Source organism: Phasianus colchicus, chromosome 3 (assembly GCF_987193195.1).
Source record: "Phasianus colchicus chromosome 3, bPhaCol1.hap1.1, whole genome shotgun sequence".
Taxonomy (NCBI): Eukaryota; Metazoa; Chordata; class Aves; order Galliformes; family Phasianidae; genus Phasianus; species Phasianus colchicus.
Genome location: NC_143438.1, coordinates 10,824,974 through 10,840,402, shown reverse-complemented (window position 1 = coordinate 10,840,402; position 15,429 = coordinate 10,824,974). Strand labels below are relative to the sequence as shown.

The 15,429-nt window shown below is 40.3% G+C and overlaps 1 protein-coding gene across 1 annotated transcript in view; it reads right to left on the bottom strand.

Moving 5' to 3' along the window:
- The window catches only part of LOC116226445 (uncharacterized), a 175,366-nt gene that overhangs the window by 154,277 nt on the left and 5,660 nt on the right, over positions 1-15,429 (bottom strand). The window contains exon 3 of the mRNA XM_090136955.1: positions 3,294-3,349. Coding sequence (XP_089993081.1) covers positions 3,294-3,305 — 12 coding nt within the window. The 5' untranslated portion in view covers positions 3,306-3,349. The remainder of the gene's footprint in view (positions 1-3,293; positions 3,350-15,429) is intronic.

Here is a 15,429-nt window from a genome sequence, read left to right as displayed (position 1 = left end):
ACATCCTTTTTTTAATTTTAGATTTCCTTCCTCAACACCCCCCCCCATGATACTTTGTCTTCTTATCAGATAACAGGCACAAAATCACTCAGTGGCATTCTATATTCATTTTATCATTAGTCACTACTCGTTAACTTATGTATTTATGCAAATTCATGTCTAAAGGGATTGTCCTTTAATCATTTCACGGATCTACAAAACTTAGATTTCCAACAGCAAACAGAAGAAAGCCCTCTCAGTGACAACTTACAGGCAACATCCAGTTGTGTGACCATACCCAGAAGAATGCACATGTATGCATTTCTGTTCAGAAATCACCTTCTAGCTGTACAACACGGTCCAAAGATGAGTTCAAAGTCATGCCTTTAATTTTTTTTATTAAAAATGTATACTAGTTTCTTTTTAACTCAAGTGTCATGCATTGTGACAACGGCAAGGGGATATGGAAGTAGCTGAGCACAGAATAATCAGCATGTAATTCAAAGCGACCTAAACCTTTGCGTGCCTTTTTGCAGTCACCACCACGTGCACCGTTGGCATTAAGGCCTGCAGTCTGCTTCACTACACCAATTTAAACAAAAGAAAAACAGGAGTATCCAAAACTGGGGAGCCCAGGTCTGTGCAAGAGTAGTGAGCACCGTAACAGCAGCAGCAGCAAGGGGGGAAAAAAAAAAAAAAAAGGAAAAAGAAAAAAAAAAAACCTCATTTATAACCAGTGACAACTAAAACCTATGAAGTTTTTAAAAGAATGTGATTGTTGTCAAAAGGAATTGGGTACAACAATGCTGCGTTCAGCTCTGGTTCCACTCAAAGCCGTGGCTGAGGGGCTCTGGGAAAGCTGCTGGAAGGCTGGTGGGCACAGACCAGCAAGAAAGTGAATTTTGCATACTGTACGGATCATCGCTCAGTTCAGGGCAGTCATATTGAATCTGTGATCAACCAATTGTGCTTCATGAAACCGTCAGCCCTCATTTACGTCTAGCTGTTTTCTTCTGTCCTGCTGTAAACAAGCTCTGCTCTGAGCTGTCTCCCTACCCTTATCTGCTTACGAAGATCACACAGACAGACCTCATCAGCAGCCTTAGAGTTAAAGTTAAAGTTACTGCTTCCAGACAGCAGTCCCTATGCAAGCTGGAAGTCAAAAAGAAGAGCAACTTTGGAATGACAGAGTTTTAGTTCCTTTTAGGAAATGCATACCTTAGATTCATACACATACTGGCATGTTATGTCTCTTTCATGAAATTAAATTAGGTGTTCTTAATATGAACAACTGTTTCTAACATCAGCAAACTAGCTCAGCAGATTCATCCATGGTTTTGTTCTTGTTGTTTTTTGTTGTGGGTTGTTGTTTTTTTTCCTTTGGGGCCTTGTTTGAACACAGCCAACAAAGAAGTAGCTGGAAATATTGTCAATCTGGTAGGGCTCCAGGAACCTAATAATGCCTGAAATGCTCTAAGGAGTGTAATGACAGTAAGCAGGAACAGGTATGTTGGCTTCTGTTCTTATTCACTTCAGTGAGAGCATTAGCCTTTAAAATAACACAGAGCAGTTTTCAAAGAACAACGTGCCTGCATAAAAAGGGATGGAGCCTTCCTAAAAACATATTCCTCTGCAAGCACACAAACCTGTGAGTTGGTATTTACAGCATTTAATTCTTTAAACCAGCTGGCAAGTCCCTGTTAAGGCTTTCCTTTATGCAGCTGGAGCTGGAACCTTCTCCCTCCTCCCAGCCCATTACTTTTGTCTATTTAAGGGATGGCAGCCAAAGAGAAACAGCTTGTAATTTGCACCTGTCTGCTTTAAGCACTCCACATTAGATTTTGCAGAGAGCAAACTCTTCATTGCTAATGAGGATGACACTTGGTAGGGTCAAACATATTTTTTAGCTGACTCTGCAGCAATTAAAAAACGAAATAAATAAATACCTGCTTCGTTTCAGCCCATGCTAGCTGGAAAACGAGACTGGAGGGAAAAGCCTGCTGAAGAAAAGCAGCTCAGCGTGGAGGTGGAAGATGTAACCTTCCGTATCTGGTCTAATATAATGCTGAGCACACATAGGCACGACAGGTCCTGAGTTTGGGCTGCCTTTTGAGGACCCACAGCATGCTCAGGTACCCAAGGGTTCAGCTCATGAGTGTCTCAAAGAATTGCAACATTGCAGCCTGAGCTTTGCTCCTGCTCCAGAGGTGTACAAGCACTGCTGTGCAGAGATGCACTAGTTGGACTGTGAAGGTGGGAAGGAATAAATCAAGCAAATAATCCACATGTGATCTCACAGTCTTACATAAAAACTACCTCAGCACGTTTGCTTCTTGCTAGAAAACCAAGCCCTGTGTTCCCAGTCAGCTGTGGTATCAGTTACCACTACACTGGAAGAAATAACAATTACATTGGCATGTGTGCTTAGCTATTAAGAAGCAGTAATTTCCCTGGTTAGTCTTAAAATAGAAAAGCCCTCCAAAACTCAGTCTACAGAGCTGATGACAAGAACAAAAATGCCAAGAAAAAAAGAAAAAAAGGACGAAAATAAAACAAAGTAAAACATAGAATTTATTAAAGAAAACACTGGTGGTGCATTTTGATTTCATAAATTGTCCCCACTTGTACTTCCTGTTTAAACAATAACTAACACGATGATGGGTTAAATGAAGTTGAGATTGTCACAAACATTGCCTCACTAGTAATTAATGTAGTTTAATATGGTTGTTGGCACACATCTCACATGACAGATAATGTTCCAACATGTCACTGATAGGACCTTTCAGCACAGCTTTAGGAGATCTACCAGGCATTGCCGAGGTTGGTTAGGTCAAAGGGTTGAACCATGTGTAATTCAGAACAGAGGAGGTCCCACGGTCACTCCACAAAAACAATTACACTACTTATTTCACTCCATCCCTGGCCCGAAATTCACAAGCCTCACAGTTTCAGCGCAGTCAATCTCGCTCTGCCCCGGGGCTACGAGCCACATGAAAATATGTGGTGCTGTGTTTATAAATCTAATCAAAAATAGAAACAGTAGACAAGCACAATGAGGTCCTACTATGGATCATGGGAATTCTCTAAATTCTGAAGGCACTTTTGTTTAACTTCTGTGGGCCTTCTCCTACCATTACATTGTCTGGTACTCTCGTTAATCATCCCCTTGACTTGTCAATGATATAAAGGAGCCTACGTGTCTGCTGCCTTCCCTCCCATCACACTACAAATAATATTATGAAATAGCAATGCTAGGAATAGCCCTTTCCATTTTTTTTTAAATTTTTTTTAAGTGTTTTTTTTCCTTCACTTACCTCTTTCTCCATGCCAGCCTGTCCTTTCTTAGATCTGTGGCTAAAAACACTTCCTCCTGTAAAGAAATAGAGAGACATCCTCTGAATTTTCAGCCCACAGACCATCATTAACACAGTTAGGTTTAGACACACAGAATTCCAGAGCATCTGTCTAGAAACCTGCTGGGATGGGGACTTCTGTTGCTGCAGCCTTTCTAGCAAAAGAGCAAAATGAGGGAGCAACACTTCACTTCTTCAAAAACTCTACATCAGATCACATTAAAAAATGAAGGCTGCTCTGAAAATAACGCCTTATTTTATTACATTGGCACCCACTAACATTCACTGATGCTTGCTGAACATTTATGGAGTCCAAATAGTGCATGCGTGGATTTTTTTCTGAGCAGAATCAACCAACCAGAAGTGGGTAATTCCTACCCCTGGACAGTAAGCACTAAGCAACATAGAGTTTGTTGTGGAATATAGCTAAAGTGAAAACTGCAGTGCCAAACCTACCAGGCTAAGGATGCTTCTGTGGTCCTGCATCTGGATGGGTCTCACCTGTGCCTCTCTCCTTGCAATGGGATTTCAATTAGAAGCATGGAAATTATTCTCCACACAGAGGTTAAAACCATTATGCAAGCCCACCATAATTTTACAAGTTATATATCTCATCAACAAAAAAATACTCAATTTTACATCAGCTGCTTTTGTCTCTATGTGGGAAAAAAATTATTCCTTCCGAAGGGCCAGATGAGTTGCCCCTGTGCTCACTGCAATCAATAGCAAAACTCTGTCTGATGCCCCGGTCACAGGATCTGAACCACAATGAATAGCAAGCTTCTTTCTCTGCCAGCTTTTTCCTTCTGCTTTTATACAAACACATATTCAGATTATTTTGCAGAGCCTGAAAACAAAACAAGACTTTGAACAATTAAAAATATCCCTTCAGAGTCCCTCAGAAGATTCAGTTGACCTTCTGGGTCAGGGGATGCCCTGTACAAAGTACATGTTTGGCCCCACTTGAGGAAACTCTCTCTCCTGAGGGCACCATGCAAAGAAGAGCCTAATTCTAAGCATGCGCTTAGGTTTCATTGAAATCAACACAATGGACAGTGAACAGGGACACAAATTCTCCACAGAAAAAGGCTGCATTGTCACTTCGGTTACTCAGTAATGAATGAAGGGCTGAGCTCTGCCCAGGACTTGCTAATGCTGAGAGTCTGCTGACCTTTGCCATCGCTCCTGGATTTTGGTGCCCTGCTCAGGTTGCCAAGACCATGCATGGGGTTGAGATGCCAGTGTTGTGATGCTGAAATAATCCTCCCACAGTAATCATATAAGGTAAGCTACAGTCACATTTACCCAACCCAATCACACATCCTCTGGGTGCCATGGATAACTTTCTTTTTAGTCCAGTGGTATGGCACAGTACTCATTCAGGTTGGATATAACAAAACATTTCTTCTCATAAAGAGCAGCGAGGCAGTGGCACAGGGGGTTGGTGGAGTGCTTGGAGGTGGTCAAGAACCACAAGTGTGGATGTGGCACTGAGGGACATGGTTAGTGGGCATGGTAATCTTAGTGCTCTTTTCCAACCTTAAGAATTCTCTGATTATATATTATGGTTCAATTAGGAGAAGGAAAAAAAACATTTGACAAACCAAAGGCAAAAAAATCTTGAAATGACTCCTCTCCTTTAAAGGGTAGAATCAAAAGAAGCAGCCAATAGAAAGAACTGAAAGACATAACCTGTAAATTCAATATTTTCATCTGTAGTCAACATCTGTTCCTTGAAGAGGAGCCAAAGGTAAAGCAATTTTCAAAGCCACAAGAGACCATGAAATCCCCTGGATGCAGTGTCATGGCACCAGGAACCTCAGCACTGCCACTGTCCTGACTTCTCTCTTTCTGTCCATATCACAGTCCATACCCAGCAAAATAGGTTGGTTTGGTTTTTTTTTTCCACTACAAAAGGCTTTTTTTTTCCCTAATAATTTTTAAATAACATGGCCTCCAAGTTAAAGCAGCATGTCAGTTAGAATACTGAGCTGTACATCAAATCTTAAAAGATGTGCTATATTTTATGCATGATTTTGACCACACATACATACAAAAAAAACCTTATACAATTTAGGGCAATGCTATAGGCAAATATAGAAGGGCTGCTCCAAAAGTAATGCCTCCTGTTTTATTTAGTTAGCTCACAATGTCAGAGGAGGATGTTGGTGGTATGGCACCACAGGTTGAAACCTCCTACCAATACTCCATTACATTTTGTAGCAGTGTGGCAGATGGCAGCAGAGGAGCAGTCTGACAAAATACTGACAAAACAGTGCATCGCTGAATTCCTCCATGGGGAAAAAAAAATGGCACCCATTGACACTCATCAACACTTGCTGAATGTTTATGGAGACCAAACAGTGGATGTGAGCACAGAGAGGTGGTAGGTGATGTGTTTCACTATTGGTGACAGCAGATCACTTCCACTGGTTCATATTCTTACTAGTGCAGAATGCAAGCTCTTGTTCATCAGTGGCAAAAACACATAGCTAATGGTAGTGTCTACATTGAAAAATGTTGCCCTGTAGCTGAGAATTTGCTCCATCTAACAGTATTATTGTGCTTTTTCTATCGCTTGTAGTTTCCATGAAAAAAAAAAAATAGGAAGCATTAATTTTGGAATGACCTAAGTAAATAAATATCTAGACAGCCAAAAATATTTACCACTATTAAACATGCTTCACATATATTTAGACTAGGCACAACTTTAGCACCAACAGCTCCATCTCTTTTGAAAAGGGTTTAAGAGTTTCCATCATAACTTATGGAGTAATTCATTTGTTTTTATTTATTTGTTTTTACTATCTATGTTATCCATAGATTTTAACTCTTCCTTGTGAAGTGCTACTACCCATTCTCTGGTTTCCATAAGCACTACAAATAGAAGTCAAATACTCAAATTACTTTTATACACACTTCTTTTCAAAGTATGAAACTACAGTTATTGGACACTTTTCCAGGAAACTTTTCCAGGAAAGTTTCCCTGCAAACAGCACGTATGGTCCACACCAGATAAAGGCCTCTATTGCTCTATACCAGTTATAGGTTAAAATTTGAAATATATGTATAACTATGCAATGCTAAAGAGTTTTTTGATGCACACCTTGTCTCTGAATTAAGCAAGAACACCATCATGGATACACTGGAAAATACATCTTGTAAAAGTGTCGTGTTTTACATATGTACCACTTCAGATATGAATATTGCTGTTAATAGATCAGTGGAGTTTGATTGAAAGCAAAGAGAGAAATCGTACTGTATGAGCAATCCCAGAAGAAATGCCTCTAGTGGTTCAGAACATATTTCACCTGCCTCTGGCATGAGTTTCTGGATTAGTGTCATATACGTGTCAACATGAAACAACACAGGCTATTTGTTTATACATTCTTATTATTCCTCCTTTTGTTGTTCTTTGTTCTATTTTACACTGACAAAACATATGTAACGACATATTCAACCCAGTGAGTGCATTCCTTTGTCACGTACCTGCTAATCATAACCACTGAGCACAAACAAAGGGAAACTGAGGTAATGCTGTACAGAAGGCAACAAAATGGACAAGGACATAACAGTGCAGTTTGCATACTACTAACTAGAAATAGCATTGTGTAAAGACATTTTGATAAATAAGCAAACAGAATTGCAGCTTGGTTTTTAAGATTTAGCTGATAAAGATGCATGCAACCAAAGGTCTGTAGCTGATTCCATCAGTATTCAACCAAGAGAAGAAGAAAAATGCAGATCATGCCTGGCTTTTTTTTTTTTTTTTTTTTTTAATCAAATGTACTTTGTCAGCATATCTTGGTGCTACATTTCTTTTTTTTTTCCCCATCCAGAAAGCTAGCAATCAGAATTCCTACTCTAAGATTTGAAGTTTTAAACCAGAACTCCATTGGAAATAGCTGCTATGATGTTTTATTTATACCCCTTAAAAAAAAAAAAAAAACATTCTGAAACCTTGAACAGGTAAGGTGTGGTCAAACATGACTTCAGCTGAACTCCCCTTTTGGGGAAGACAGTGCATCTAATATGGCTGAAGCAGGCTTCCAACCACTAGGGTAGCTGGAAAAAAAAAAAAGAAAAGAAAATGGAACACCCTCTGCAGTTTCCATATCATTTGATCAAACAGAAGAGTCAGCAGCAATCCCATGACACATTTTACTTGGTGACAAAGCAACTTAATAAGCTTCTGCTCTCTGCCCCCATCTTCTCAAGCCATTCATTCCTGCCCCTGGGCTGCAGTCCAGTACACTCTCATTGGCCTGACATAACCATAGATCTAAGCTTTTAAGGTGAATAAAAAGTACCTATTCCCTCCCCAAAAAAGCTATTTTTGTAATTAAATTTTACTGCTCATCTGGACTTCTACAAAACTGTACAACCTCAACCAGGGCAAAAGGAACTCCAGCAAGAAAAAAAGTGATCATTAAGTAAGTTTTCCCTGATGGAAAAGCTTATCTTGAAACTAGAGCCTGTAATGGCAAAGTTTAGCATTAGGTATATAAACCAAGAATCTGAAAATGTTTATGTTCTTCCATCGTCAGAACAAAGCAGAAAATTATACTGACTCATAAGAGTTAGACGGAATTGACTCTTTGCCATTGTAATAGACATTGTCAATTTAAAAGGAGAGGAGAGGGAGGACTTCACCAAGGGGGCACGCAGCAGTGACTAGAGCAAGAGAGTGTGGATGCGGCTTAATGGAGACATGGTACTATGTCCAAAAGTCCATGGATGACCAGTCCTTGGGTGGGATGTCTAATGGATAGTACATCCTCTTCTTACCTGTCTCCTGCCCAGGGAAGAGCAAGGCAGCCCTTCTCCCTTCTCACCCTCATGGGTACTATTTGCTGCCTCACAGCTAACCACTTAGTTCAGGACTGGAGGCAATCTGAAAGTGAAGAGGCAGCAAACTTGCTGTAAAGTGCAAGCAAAATCTTGAAATACTTCATTGATGCCTAAGCATTTTAACTAGCATACTGGCAGTGTGATAGCCTCACTGGAAAAAGCTGGTTTCGCTCAAGAAGGAGTTTAGCTGAACCAGAAGAAGCTATTTTCCCCACCATCAGCTGCTTTGGAATACTAGTGTGTTTGGGCTTTTTTAGCTTTTACTAGCTTGTGTTACACCCATAGTTCAATCTAAAAATAGCTTTTAACACTACATTTTTCACTAGTACAATAAAGAGTTTTAAAAAAGATCTCTACAAGCATATCATTACTCATTTTAGATACTGCAGTCTACCGGCTGATTGTCTGTTTAGGATCTGGGTTGGATGATTATACAATTATTCATTATTTTGAAAAACATATTGCACGACAAGTGGGAGAGAATAACTGAAGAGGAAGCAGTCTAGTCTTTAATTTATAGGTCCCAAACCTGCAAAACGCTTCTGTATACATTTCTCTATATTTGCATGAATTACTTCATTAAAAACAACAGACTAATATATAAACTCCCAACTGAGAACGTTTATAGTAATTGAGCACATGAAAATTTCTGCTGAATTAAAATGGCATGATTGCACTCCATTTCTTCTGATTCCCTATCCTCCGTCCCTCTCCCTAAATAACAAATTAAGGACTGAAGCATCACGTTCTAACATCGCCTAATAATGTTTGTTCACCACAGGGTGGTCAGGCATGGAGCAGGCTGCCCAAGGCAGCGGTCACAGCCCCAAGCACCAGAGTTCAAGGAGCATTTGGACAATGTTGTCAGAGACAGGGTGTGAATTTTGGCTGGTCCTGCATGGAACCAGGAGTTGGACTCAGTGATCCCCGTTGGTCCCTTTTCAGCTCAGGATATTCTGTGACCCTATGCAGTTTTAGGTGGGATAATTTTTACTGTCTTGAAAGAATTATTTCTCATTTACTACGGCAAGAATGAGATAAGTTTCAGATACTTATGGCCAATCAGTTCACTCTTTAAAAAATAACAGCACTGAAGTAAATACGAGACAGCTCAAATACTGGGAATTTTCATGTGAAGTTTCAGTACGGTCCCTTTATATCCTAAAACACACAGCTTTTCTCATGCAGATGTTAGCAGCAACACAGTTTTAAATAGGGTGCTGCTATAAAACAATATCACATACACTTTCTTGTTACCATAATTCATTTGTATTATTAACAGCTACGTAACTAAATCCCAAAGTTATAATTGGTAAGAGTTTTTAATCTGTCAATGACCCTTTGATACTGGTTTTCCCTAACCAAGCTAGCCTGGCTTACTACAGAATTTGAGCCCTGTTAGTCCTGTTACTATGTAGAACAGTAGTTAACTTCCAACTGCTGATGAGCAGCAACTTCCTATATCAACTTCACCACTGCAGGACATCCTGCTGCAGAAGTTAATGAGAAGACTACCATTGACTTTGAAACTTTACAAGTCCTCTGCAAAGTGCAGAGACAACTGGAAACTTTGGGAAATCCAGACAAAACGGTAGAAACAGCACAAATAGCCTTCATAAAGTGCTAAAAGTCACACAGAGGTGTCTTAGATTGGACAGGTGATTGACAAACATCCTTTACACTTATTTTCATTGGCATTTTCCTCATGATAGCTAAAAATACGAAAACACAACCTTCTGTTTTATTTAATTCTCTGTAAAGACAATATACCTCCTAAACTAACATCAAACTACTAACAAGAATGTGTATCAAGTCTCATCTTTCCCTCCATCATCTCCAACATAACAAAGGCAGGGACTAAAATCATTACCCCAGCTCTCCACACAGAAATAGAGTGATCTTCTATGGTCTTGGAAGCAACCTTCATTGAATCTTAAGCTCCATCTGTTTGCTCTCACATTTTTTCTCTGTGCTTGACTCCTCAACAGAGGAGAAGCAGCAGTAAGATACAAAATACGGGATATACGGCTCACTAATGTGCCCTGTGCCCCTTCTAGCTACAACTTAATGTACTACTGCAAGTGGCTGTGTATCTGAATAGTGGATTAATTCTCCATTTTTCACTTCACTTCAACCTCCTGAAATACAAAAGTATAAGATTTTGCAGGGTAGGGAGGATCCGGATGAAGTCTTGCACCTGGGGATGAATAACTGCATACATCAGTACAGGTTACCTGCTAGAGAGAAGCTTTGAGAGAAGGACCTGAGGGTCCTGGTGAAATGACAGGTTGGCCATAAGCCAGCAGTGTGCCCTTGTGGCCAAGAAGGCCAATGGTATCCTGGGGTGCATTAAAAAGAGCATGGTCAGCAGGCCTAGGAAGGTGATCCTCCCTCTCTATTATGCCCTGGTGAGGCCACTTGTAGACTATTGTGTACAGTTCTGCACTCAACAGTTCAGAAAAGACAGGGATCTCCCAGAAGGTGTCCAGCAGAGGGCCACCAATGTGATAAAGGACCTCCCATATGACAAAAGGCTGAGTAACCTAGGTCTGTTCAGCCTGGGGAAAAGAACACTAACAGGAGATGTGATAAACATTTATAAATATCTAAAGGGAGGTGGGAGGCAAATGGATGAGGCCAGGCTCTTCTCAGTGAGATGTAGTGATAGAACAAGGAGCAATGGCTAGAATTTGAACATAGGAAGATCCATATTAACATGCAGAAGCACATCCTTATGGTAAGGGTGATGGAGCATTAGCACAGGTTGCCCAGAGAAGCTGTGGAGTCTCCTTCTGTGGAGATATTCAAGACCCATCAGGACCCCTACATGTGTGGCCCATTATAGGGTATCTGCTTTAGCAGGGGGATTGGACTCTGTGACCTCTTGAGGTTCCTTCCAATCCCTGCAATTCTAAGTTAACAATATGCTTATAGTTACATTCCATTTAAGCCTTTAGTTAGTTACTTTAAACAATCCATGCTTCCCTAAAGGTCATAAAAAAGGAATCTGTCCTGTTCTGCTGCCACAAGATGCATAAATGATGCTTAAAATATTTCCTTTTTTAAAAAATTCTTATTTATATATCTGAATTAAGAATGCCAAATCCGGTCTTTCAAGAGTTTTTGGAGGTGTTCCCAGAGCACTAGAGAGATGAGTTAGGAAATATCTTCTCTCTGCTGAACCAGTGAAGCTAATGAATCTTTCATATGTTTTCTTGCAACTGTCTGGTCCTTGAGTTAATTAAAAAAAGCAAAGAAAGACAAACATAACATGACCCCTTGCAGGAACTGATGCTGCAGTGAGTTGTGCGTGGGCAAGACACTCCACAGACAGAATCCAGCAGGACTCTATGACATCCGTAAGATCCTTGCCATCACAAGACTGCAGGACTATGGACTGAGACTAATACTGTCCGTCTTCTACCTGCCCCATTAAAATCAGTTCTTTCAGTTAATTACTTGCACCAGACAAACAGATTTGGGATTTTCAGCTTGCATGAATTAAAAAGATTGATCATTATGTCTTTAACCTGGGGGACTTTTTCTTCACCTTATGCTGCAACATGCCAGTGTATCCAGGATAGCTGTAAATATCACGGGTGAGAGCTAGCCCTCAGTAACATGCTATGAACTTACTACTACCTTCTTCCTGCTTTACATAAATAATGCCAATAAACCAAAACTGTCTACATATCAGGTGAGACAGTCTGAAACCTGTATTTCTGGACAGAAGGGAAGTTTGCTGAGTCTTTTAGGTGGTGGTTTTGTGATGCTAACAACAAAGCTTTGTTGCATTGATTCCTTTTTTTTTTTTTCCATTTGCTGTTCACAATAACAGTATATAATAACAACAGGACAGATCAGAACCACAAGTTCTCTGAATTATGCCATCTGCACAAAAAATAAGCATAATATTTTTCAAGAGTTATTTTGTCATCTTAAGAGAGCTACAACCACTTGGTACTCTTTAATATCATATTCAAAGATGAGTTCACCTTAAAAGATGGATGCAGATTCACTATACCACATATTCCACAAAAAAGAACAAGCAGATTGGCTTTTTTTTTTCCCCAAAAAAGAAAAATAGGAAGTATAATTGCTTCAAAATAGAACTATTCTATTTGAACTCAAAAATTTAGATTCAGTTCTGCTGAAGGCTTACTTTGTAACCCTGGCCAGGACTTCAAGCCAGTCTGTGAAGAGAAAAATCCAAAGTCGCCCTTCTCACTTCTGAAAAATATGGGGAATAGAATTAAAACACAAGACCTCCTTCTAGGAATAATACCATGTTTTGGGACACCGAACAGAGCAGGCACATAAGATCAGACAGTTTCACCACATCAACTGAAAATGTAGGGAGTTGGTTGGCAGTATGGGTTCATTAGATGGGTCAATACTATCACAGAATCACAATCATTGAGTTGAAGAAACTCTCAGAGCCCATCTAGTCCAACGGCTCTGCAATGATCAGAGGCTACATCAGGTTGCAAGGAGCCCCATCCAGCCTGACCATGAGTGTCTCCAAGGGCAGGGCATCCACCACCTCCCTGGCAATCTGTTCCAGTGCCAGCCCTACAGTAAAACACTTGTGTTATTATATCCAACACTATGGGAAAAATGGTTTGGCAGAGCAAAAAAGGACACAGCGCTCTGCCTGACAGAAAATCAAACCAGCACTGGAGCTGAGCTGTCCCATGCAAGAGCTTTGCCAACTAGGTGCTGCTACCGGGTCATTGATTCCATGTAAGGTGTGGCTGACCCGCAGTGGATCTAGTGGATATAAGAATGCCAAGCCCCATTTCTTATTTTGATTTTCTTTGCAAATACTCTAGTGGAAAACTAGGGTCTGAGCTCCCAGTTGGAGAATTTAAGGGGCTTTTTGTTTTTTTGTTTTCATCGTTTTTGTTTTAAATCATCTTAGAAATGAAAACTGGTGTGAGGAGGGAAACAGGCTGAAGAGCTTCAGCAAGACAATACTTGCTTCAGTTTCAACCAAGAGCTAGTCTGCATGGCATCCTTCAAAAAGAAATTTCAACACATATGCTGACATCTGGATGCAAGCTGATGAGGAATGTACTATCCTCCTTTTCCTGAAAACATGCAAGGTAATTGCAGAGTCTCAGTGCAAAGTTTACACTTCATACCTTATTCATCAGCTACAGAAACAGCTTCCTTTAGCACACAGACAACAGGAAAAAGGCTGATTTCATACCAGGGCATCACATAATTTACTTCAGTTCAGACTATAAATGTTCAGCTTGGATGCTGACAAGATGCCTTGAGATCAGCTTCCTTCACACTGTCTGCAGTTGGTGCTACTGAGTTCTTCCTGGCACTCAGCCCAGGGGCACAGTTTGTATCTCAGCATGCCAGAGCGAGGAAAATCTACTGTAAAGTCCTAAAGCAATAGAACTACACATGTAGAAAGTTACTGAAGACTAGCAGATGCTTCATGTAGCACAAGGAGACCCGAAAGATGGAGCAGAGGAAATAGAGAAATCAGGTGTGGGTGTGAAACATGCTTCCGCAATCTCTGATACAGAAGAAGGCTGCATGAAATGCAATCAGATACAGCTTTGTATCAGCAGTAAGCCTGCTTGTCCTTACATGAAGCCGTGGTAGGTGACAGTAGGAAAACAGTGGATGTTATCAGGGATCTTGTGCCAGATCTCCAACCTCTGTAAGCTACTATCCATACTTTTGAGCAGAGCTACAACTTATGCACATCTTATGTCTCTGATCTCTATGGGAAATTTGCACCACCGTTACCCAAACAGGGTTCTTCACACACTATACATCGTAGGGTGCTGACAGTGAAAGTCTCACGTTCCAGTCCTCCATCCAAGGCTGCAAACTGTGCTCAGACACGTCTTTGCTGGCACTCATAGACACTGTAGAATTGAAGTTCTTCACTCCTACTTGTACTTGCTTCATTCTCACAGTACCTTAACTCAGATACTAAGAACAGAGCACAATGTGTACTCAAAGCTGTATTTATGTATTTTTATATTTAAACAGTTAATAAAAACAAAGTAAAAATGACCAATTGTATTGCTGCCACTAACACTGTGTGTTGCTTCTTAAATACTAGACAAATAATTCAGACTTATTTGAGAACAAGTCAAACTTGTGCTCCTGGCTTTGCAGTATAAATCGCCACAAGACTCAAATCTTTTCAGCTCCTCCTGCCACCTCTCGTCCATTATCCTAGATTAATTCCTGGCCCTCCTTTGTTCTGCCAGCTTTTGCTGACAGGTCTGCAAAAAAGTATTTTGCTGTGCCACATGCTGAAAAATGCATGCCAGCAAATACCCTTCTCATTTCAATTAACATAGAGGAGTAGCTTCACATCATTTTCTCTGAATCATGCATGTGTGCAGTGTCAGGTAAGGCAGGATGTGACTCAAGCATGACTAGATTCAGAAGAAGGATTCTGTGAAATCTTCTGGTTTCAGTTCACAGAGATTCGGGTTCTGTACTTTTCTCCCAGACCTGCACAGCTCCCAGTCACATCAGGCTGAAGTGAACCAAGGGATGTTTCATAATAGCTGCTCTAAAATATTTTTTTGGTCTTCTACCATGCGTAGTCCTGCAGTGGAGAAAAGTGAATACAGAAATTTACCCTCTGCTTAAATTCCTTTCTTTCCCCATCTGTGCTGGAGAAATCTTTCCACCAGCTTCAGACTTTTCAGCATTAGGAAGCAATTGGTCTGTCAGCAGCACCCAGAGCAGCTTGTCCTAGTTGGGAGATCATGTCTCCTCCTCCTTCTGTTGAGGATGTTTCAGAAACCCCCTACTTCGAGAGCAATGCCTTAGCTTTCACCTTTGTTTTGAAACAAAGTTCGATTACACTTTGCCTAAGGAAACTGATGATCTCCTGTGCTCTGAAAGATGGCTTGAGGCTTTGCATTCGCACAAAAGAACTGAGAAAGAACAGGGAAACTTTCTTAGAATTCCTAATCTCAGAGATACACACAAATCCCAGCCTAGGCCCTCTAAGCCTACAACTCTGATATGTCAGAAAGTTTAATATAAAACCATAAAATAAATGTGTTCACATACTTCTGGATTGGAACATTATTTTTCCTAGTAGTTGAATGAAATCACAGATTCTTTTGCACAGCGTGGGGAAAGTGAATGAATTCCATAGTACTGCATTTCATATAATTGAATTGATACTAGTTTGAGTTGTATAAATTGGATAAAAATTAAAGCTGCTTTTAAAAATTCTGCTACTCATGAAAAA